Source organism: Sphaeroforma arctica (genome assembly GCF_001186125.1).
Source record: "Sphaeroforma arctica JP610 unplaced genomic scaffold supercont1.357, whole genome shotgun sequence".
NCBI classification, from domain to species: Eukaryota; class Ichthyosporea; order Ichthyophonida; genus Sphaeroforma; species Sphaeroforma arctica.
In genome coordinates, this window is record NW_014040201.1 from 38,842 (window position 1) to 47,449 (window position 8,608).

Sequence of the window (8,608 nt, forward strand, 5' to 3'; positions counted from 1 at the left end):
TACTGACTGCGATGGCACACTAGTCTGCGACGGTTGATTTGAAACGGAGGGCGCACTCGACTGCGAAGCCAAACTCGTTTGCGATGGAGCAGTTGAGCTCGACGGTTGTGCATCTCTCGTGGGCTGCGCAGTTGGTACAGATGTTTGCGAAGGCTGTGGATCCCTGGTAGCTATCGGTGACGCAGGCACAAACGAAGTACCTGGCGCTGGCGAACCTGATTGAGAAGGTTGGCTAGTCTGCGAGGGCTGGCTAGATCGCGAAGGATCACTGCTTCGTGATGGATCGCTCGTTGGCGAAGGTTGACTAGTCAGAGATGGCTGGGCAGTTCTACTAGGCGCCGTCGAATCTGGTACAACAGTCGACAAGGCAGTCTGTGAAGGTTGACTACTCAAAGACGGCTGGCTGGACGGCGATTGCGATGGAGCACTAGACTGTGACGGCTGAGAGCTTCTGGTGGACGCAGGCGACTCTGGTACGATAGTAACACCTGGCGCGGGCGAACCTGTCTGTGAAGGCTGGCTAGTCTGCGAAGGTTGATTCGATGTAGAAGGTGCACTTGAAACAGAAGCCTGGGGAGTCACCGCACTCGACTGTGATGGCTGAGAACTCCTGGTAGCCGCCGGCGACGCTGGTACGAAAGAAACGCCTGGGGCAGGAGATCCTGATTGCGATGGCAGGCTCGTCTGCGAAGGTTGATTAGACGTCGACGGTACAATCGATCGAGAGGCAGCTGAAGACGGGCTAGCGGCAGCAGACAGCGAAGCTGCTGATGACTGTGACGCAGCACTGGACTGCGACGGCTGAGAACTACGAGTAGCAGCGGGAGAAGCAGGCACGACATCGGCACCGGGCGACGCGGCACTAGACTGTGAAGCCACACTAGTTTGCGACGGCTGGCTAGTTGGCGACGCTTGAGCCGAGCTCGATGGGTCAGATGACCGAGTTGGCTGGCTAGTCTGTGACGGTTGACTCGACGCTGACGGAGCATTAGATCGGGATGCCTGGCTAGTTCGCGAGGGCTGACTAGTCTGCGAAGGCACGCTAGACTGCGACGGCTGAGCTGCTCTTGTCGGATCCGAAGAAGGTAACACTGGATCGACAGCATTGGGATTCGGTGAATTACTCGACGAAGGCACACTAGTTCGCGACGGTTGATTGGAAGCCGAAGGCTGGCTGGATCTCGAGGGTGCGCTAGACTGCGATGGTGCGCTAGACTGTGACGCGGCACTGGACTGTGATGGGGCACTCGATGATGACGCAATACTCGTCTGCGACGGTTGACTGGTCGGTGAGGGCTGGCCACTCAGCGAAGGAGCGCCAGATTGCGATGCAGCACTCGTCTGTGATGGCTGAGATGTTCCTGAAGCCGAGGGCTGGCTAGTCTGCGAGGGCGCACTGGACTGTGAGGGCTGACTGGACCGTGTCGCCGCCGGTGATTCAGGTGGGTTACTCACTCCAATCGCCGGCGAGCCGGAACGCGAGGGCTGGCTGGTCTGCGAAGGCTGCGATGATGTCGATGGTTGACTCGACCTCGAGGCAGCGATCGATTGAGTGGGTGACGTACTCTGAGATGGAGCACTTGACTGCGATGGACCTGGTGAAGCGCTCTGTGAGGCCGCACTGGTGCTTGAGGGCTGGCTCGATCTCGATGGCGCATTCGACTGTGATGCCTGGCTAGTTCGCGAGGGCTGACTAGTCTGCGAAGGCACGCTAGACTGCGACGGCTGAGCTGCTCTTGTCGGATCCGAAGAAGGTAACACTGGATCGACAGCATTGGGATTCGGTGAATTACTCGACGAAGGCACACTAGTTCGCGACGGTTGATTGGAAGCCGAAGGCTGGCTGGATCTGGAAGGAGCACTCGATTGTGAAGCGACACTGGTACGTGACGGAGCACTCGATTGAGATGCTACACTGGTACGTGACGGAGCACTCGATTGAGATGCTACACTAGACTGTGAAGGTTGGCTAGACGCTGAAGCTTGGCTCGATGCTGAGGGCTGACTAGTTGGTGATGGAGAAGGCACAATAATAATTTCTTCGGCAAAATATCCGAAATCATTGTTCAAACTCGTGCGTGAGGACATAGCAGAAAGCGCAATTGGCATTTGTTGCATCAAACCTGTCGCCGACGGTCCTTCGGTCAATTCCCTGTCTTTCGAAGCGCTGGTTGGACACTCTAGCATGTATGAGCCGTCGGGCACATCAGTAAACTCAAAAGTACCATCACTTCCAGTTTTGAAGGTTTCTGAGTAACCAACTGGATTTGTGCCAATTAGTGTACAAACCTGGTCTGAGATCGGAGATTGATCTGAAGTATCATAACACTTTCCTGACACGTATCCGGGTTCAAGATACTTGAAAATCAAATCGTCTTCGTCCCGGTTGGTAGTAGAAAGCTCGACTGTTGTTTCGTAGATCTTACCATCCTCGCCGAGTGAATCAGCGGGTCCAGTAGTGATCGTTCTACCATCGTCTACTTCTAGAGGGCAACGGACAGTGTACTTTCCATCCTTCAGACCGTTGAATATGAAGTTACCAGCTGCATCTGTTGCAACTGTCGTTTCAGACAGGTCTTCTGCGATCAACGTACAGTCAACATCGGCGATAGGTAGGTTGGTGGTTTCATCGAGCACGGCACCAGCGATTGTGCCGGGCTTCCTGTACTCGAAATCTTGCTTAACGATTGTACGATTCTCGCCTTCAATCACAATCGTAGTCGATTCCAGAATGTCATCAGTGTCAGGCCCGCTACTTACGTCTCCCACACTTGGGACATTCTTAGGACATTCAAGAGTGTACTCACCGGTGTCGACATCGGTAAATTCGAAACGTCCATTGCTGTCAGAAGTGGCCGTCTGTACTTCCACGCCAGTACTATCCTTCAGCGAACAAGTGACTCCAGGAATCACGACAGTCTCTCCATTGGGAAGATCCTCCCGAATAGTACCAGAAATGATACCTGGAGGTGCATACTCGAAATCGACATCGTTGATTGCCATTACGGTGCTGCTGAGCTTTTGCACAGACTTTGCATCCGTTTTCAGGTCGTCCACCGGATCGTTCTCATTGACATCCGGACCGCTAACAAGCCCAACAACGATTGGTGGATCATCCGCTGATGCTGCCGCACTCTCGTATTGGCCGATTTCTTCTACAACCACCAAATACGCTCCTTGGGGCAAATCGGTGAAGAGGTAATCACCGAATGCATCTGTCACGGTAGTCTGCTCCACAGGGTCACTAACATCCAATGGTACAAGGGTAACTGTGATTCCGGGAATCGGGATAGTTGTACCCTCCAAGTAAGTGGTACCAGCAATGGTACCAGTTGGCAGATAGGTGAAAACCAAGTTTTCTACCGTCTTCTTGGTAGGGGAAATAGTGAATGTGGTCTCAGCGATGATATTATCAGAGTCATTAGGACCACTAGATATGACACGACCTCCTGGCTCTTCAACAGGACAAGTCAAAGTGTAAGTACCATCGACTAGGTCAGTCATAGACAAACCTCCTAAAGCATCCGACGTTACAGACTCTGTGAAAGTACTGTCCTCGGCCATAGTTAAAGTACAAACAACGTCAGAAATACCGGACCCGTCTACTCCAGTTATTGTGGATCCAGTCGCAGTTCCGTACGGTAAATACTTGAAATCCAGATCTTCAACCTTGCGAACCAGCTCAGTGATGGCCGTTGAATGTTCGTCTACTTTACCGTCTCCGTCCAAGGGTCCTGTAAACAATAATAATAAATATAATGCATGAAGAAGGTAATATTAGTTCGGGTACCAAGGCGTCTACTGATCACTTTTCAAATATGGAACTTGACTAATTAAATTAAAGTTCACGAGGATATGAAAAGAACTACTTGCCTGAATTTAGGGAACCTGTAAATGTTTCGGTGTCGGCTGTCTTCGGGCAGGTAACCTTGTACTTTCCGTCTGACAATCCAGTGAATTCGTATGAGCCATCAGATTTTGTAGCTGCCGATTGTTGACTAAAGGTACCAACAACCAGGTTGTTTGCATCAAGCATATCCAACGTACAAATGAGGAATTCAATAGGTTCTTCAGCAGCAGTCTCCTCGACAGTGGAACCGGAGATGACACCAAGTTCCTGGTACAAGAAATCGACATCTTCGTGTTTCTTCACAGTAGGTGTGATTGAACGAGTTGACTCGCTTGGTACACCATCATTGTCCTTAGGGAAGTCAACAAGACCTCCTACTGCGGCAACATCCTTCGGAGCGATGACCTTGTACTTTCCGTCCGGAAGATCCGTGAATTCGTAGAAACCATTTTCATCAGTGACTGCTGAATCACTGTAAACGGTTCCATCGATACCTACCAACAGGACAACCTGACTTGGAATGGCGTCCCCAGTTAATTTCTCAAAGGTATGACCAGAGATTGTACCTGGAATAGGCGTGTAAGCGAAAATCACATCGGACACTTCTCTCACAACTGGTGTGATTTCTACCACGGTTTCCTCAGGAAGTCCATCCTCGACCAATTTATCCGTCGGTCCTTGGCTGATAGTTCGATTAACGCCATTGTCATCCACGACAGAAGTGGGGCATTCAACCTTGTATTGGCCATCAGCAAGATTATCGAAGCTGTACTTACCGAACTGATCTGTGATGGCGAAAGTCTCAGTACCGTCGCTGAGATTAACGAGCTTGCACTCGACACCCTCGAGACCGGTGTTAGTGCCTTCCTCTACAACAGAACCTCCTATCTTGCCTGGTCGCAGATACTCGAAATCTTGGTTGACGACAGATCGATCTTCCTGCGAAATAGTAACCACAGTCGATTCGATGGGCTCATCTTCATCAGGCCCCTGACTGACGTCACCCACAGAAGGTACGTTCTTGGGGCACTCCAGTAGGAATTCACCATCAGCTATACCGGTGAACTCGAATAGACCATCTTCGTTGCTGGTTGCTGAATAATCCAGACCTTGCGTCTCGGCATCAATACCCTTTAGCGTACACGTGACGCCCTCAATCACAACATTGTCGTTTCCGAAGATGTCTTCTCTGATGGTACCGGAAACAACTCCTGGTGGAGCATACTCGAAATTGACGTTATCCACTGCGCGAATAGTTTCGTTGATCTCCTTCACGGATTTACCATCCGTTCTCTTATCATCGACTAGATCGATGGTTGTCACCACAGGGCCGTCAACGATTGAGACATCCACAGCTTCAGTCTCACCGGCGGGAACATATGATCCATCGTCCGCAACAACGATCAGATATTTACCGTCTTCCAACTCCTCAAATATATACCGACCATTGGAGTCAGTTTGCACGGTCTTATTCGGACCTGCATTGTCAAGATCGACTAAGATGACTGTAACATCAGGAATAGGGATTGTTGTGCCGTCTAAATAAGTGTGTCCGGCAATTGTTCCGGGCTCTAAATAGACAAAATCTAGATCTGTGACATCCTTATTATTAGGCGATATAATGAATGATGTAACCTCTTCCAAATCGTCATGGTCCTCTGGTCCACTGCTAATGTCACCTTCGGGCAACTCTTTGGGACAACTTAGAGTGTATGATCCGTCTACCAAGCCTGTCATCGTCAGCATACCATCATCACCAGATTCGACCTCCCGTGCGAATACTTGCCCGTCGGGCTGGACAAACTGTAATACACACGTAACTCCGGCAATCGGTTTGTCATCTAGGCCATTAATGACTGATCCTGTTGCAGTTCCATAAGGAACATACTTGAAGTCCAGATCCTCTATATTTCGTTTCTCATCAGTGAGCTTAGTGGTAGTCTCTTCAGCGACACCGTCAAAGTCTGGCGGACCTATAAATAGAAAATTGAGCAATACAGCAAAGGAAGTGAGGAAGTGAAAAAAATTGTCTGCATTGAAAATTAAAATAAAGATTGGAAGTCTCGACAATGTCGACCATCATACTACAATGTCCAAACACATACCAGTGCTAATCGGTCCATGGAAGTCTTCAACTTCGATCATTTCCGGGCAGGTGACCTTATAGTCGCCATTTTCCAGATCGGTGAACTCGTATGAACCGTCATCTGCAGTGATACTAGTTCTAGTAGCGTACGTCGTGTCCGTCACACCACTATCATCCAACATCTCCAAGGTACATTCCTGTCCTGCAATAGGCACGTCACCCGCAAGTTGAACAGTAGAACCGCTTATGCTACCGACTTCTTGATAGAAGAAATCGACATCTTCCACCAGTTTGATGTCTGTTGTGATTTCCCAGTTGGATTCTTGGGGAACACCGTCATCATCAACAGGTGAGTCCACAAGGGGCCCAACCGTATCAACGTTATCGGGTGCTGTCACCTTGTACTCGCCATTAGGCAAGTCCGTGAATTCGTAATGACCATTAGCGTCGGTTTTCACTTCCTTCGCGTATGAATTACCCTCATCGACACCGACGAGAGTGACCACTTGATCCGGAATGCTTCCATTGGTTCCCTTCACATATGTATGACCCGAAATAGTTCCAAGATCTGGAATATACTTGAAAATAACTTCATCCACGACTCTTGTAACTGGCGTGATCTTCGTGACAGTTTCTTCAGGCTTACCATCCTCTCCAAACAGATCGGTTGGACCTTCAGAGATCACCATATCGACACCGTTGTCGTCAACGGTTTTGGGACACTTCACCGAATAGTCTCCATCTGGCAGATCAGAGAATTTGTAATCACCATTCGAGTCAGTTACAGCATAGCGTACTGATCCATCCGTAAGATTGACCAGTTCGCAGGTCACGTTCTCGATGCCCACATTCGTAATGTCTTCCAATACCGTTCCGCGGATTTCTCCAGGCGCCAGGTAATCGAAATCCTGTTTCACAATGGATCGGTCGTCGGGACCAATGACCACAGTGGTGCTTTCAATTGGTTCGTCATCGTCGGGTCCAGCAGTGATGTTTCCTACACCGTCTATAGTGTAAGGGCACTCTACAGTATACTGACCATCATCTACATCAGTGAACTCGTAGAATCCAACGTCATTACTAGTGGCACTCTGAATCACTGCGCCACTGCCGTCCTTGAGCACGCAAGTGACGTCTGGGATCGCAACCTTCTTAGCACCTGGAATCTCTTCACTGATAGTGCCCGAAATAATACCTGGTGTCGCATAGAAGAAATCAATCTTATCAACTGCGCGCTGGGTGGGTGTAATTTCCTGTACTGATTTGCCATCAGATTTCTTGTCATCTTCGGGGTCCAATCCGGTTTTCTCTGGACCGTCAACGATGGAAACATCAACGGGTGCATCGGCACCATCAGGAGTGTAGACTCCATCATCTTCAACCACGATTTGGTATTTACCATCTTCGAGATCAGTAAATTTGTATTTTCCGTCTTCTCCAGTAGTCATTGTCTGATTTGGTTTACCTCCGTTTAGATCAACGAGTATAACCACAACGTTGGGGATCGGAATAGTAGTACCTTCCAGCAAAGTGGTACCCTGCAACATACCAGGCGATAGATATGTAAAGACGAGATCATCTGCGGTCTTCTTAGTTGGGGAGATAGTGAAGGTTGTCTCCGCAAGGATTGTATCACCGTCAACTGGTCCACTGCTGATGTCACCCACTCCGGGAACTTCAACAGGACAGACCAAAGTGTAAGTTCCGTCCACAAGATTCTCCATTACTAGCTTTCCTTGTTCGCCAGATATGACGTCTTGGGAGAACTGACTATCCTCTGCCATGGTTAGCACACAAACAACTTCCTTAATTCCGGTTCCGTCGAGACCATTAATAGTGGCTCCGGTTGCCTTGCCGAATGGTAGATACTTAAAGTCCACATTAGTTATGTCTCGAATCGTATCGGTGATGGAAGTAATGTGCTCCTCCTTTTTGCCATCAGTATCAGTGGGACCTGGGAATCAAATGAGCAATACAAGCATCCAAAATCAGTACGAAAAAAATAACTACGAAGTAGATATCCCAGAGAAAAGATACACTCAAACTAAGCAAACAAAATACCCTACTACATAACTTGTACATATCCCGTTCATGAATAGCTATTCTGAAACCAACCCCTTCACACCCAATCTTACCTGTATTGAGTGATCCATTGAAATTTTCGTCTGGGTTCTCAGCCAACTTCGGGCAAATAACCTTGTAAATGCCAGTAGACAGGTCAGTGAACTCGTACGTGCCGTTGTCAAGCGTAGCAACAGTTCTCTTAGGGAAACTAGTGTCGACAAGTCCCCTATGGTCAAGCATCTCCAGGGTACATTCAAGTTGAGGTATAGGCTTGCCAGTGTCTTCCTCTGTCGTTGTTCCAGAAATCGTACCAAGATCTTCATACCAGAAGTTAACCTCCGTATAATCCTTGACAGCGTCAGTTATCTTGCGGTTTGATTCTTCGGCGACACCATCGTCACCTTGGAGATCTTCAGGATAGTCTACAAGCTCTCCAACTCCATCAACCATATCAGGAGCAGTCACTTTGTATTCTCCATTGGGCAAATCTGTAAACTCGTAGAAACCGTTGCTGTCCGTCAAAGTGCTATTCTCGTACACAGTGCCGTCTACACCAACCAATGTGACCAACTGATTAGGGATGGGTACATCTCCAATCTTCCCCAAGG

At 49.0% G+C, this 8,608-nt stretch overlaps 1 protein-coding gene across 1 annotated transcript in view; it reads right to left on the reverse strand.

The window, feature by feature from the left end:
- Positions 1 to 8,597, reverse strand: part of SARC_05546 (hypothetical protein) — a gene marked incomplete at both ends in the record, with an annotated part of 13,523 nt that extends 4,926 nt beyond the window's left edge. Inside the window, 4 exons of the mRNA XM_014300592.1 lie at positions 8 to 3,734; positions 3,889 to 5,823; positions 5,956 to 7,890; positions 8,072 to 8,597. Coding sequence (XP_014156067.1) covers positions 8 to 3,734; positions 3,889 to 5,823; positions 5,956 to 7,890; positions 8,072 to 8,597 — 8,123 coding nt within the window. The remainder of the gene's footprint in view (positions 1 to 7; positions 3,735 to 3,888; positions 5,824 to 5,955; positions 7,891 to 8,071) is intronic.
- Between the last annotated feature and the right edge of the window lie 11 nt (positions 8,598 to 8,608).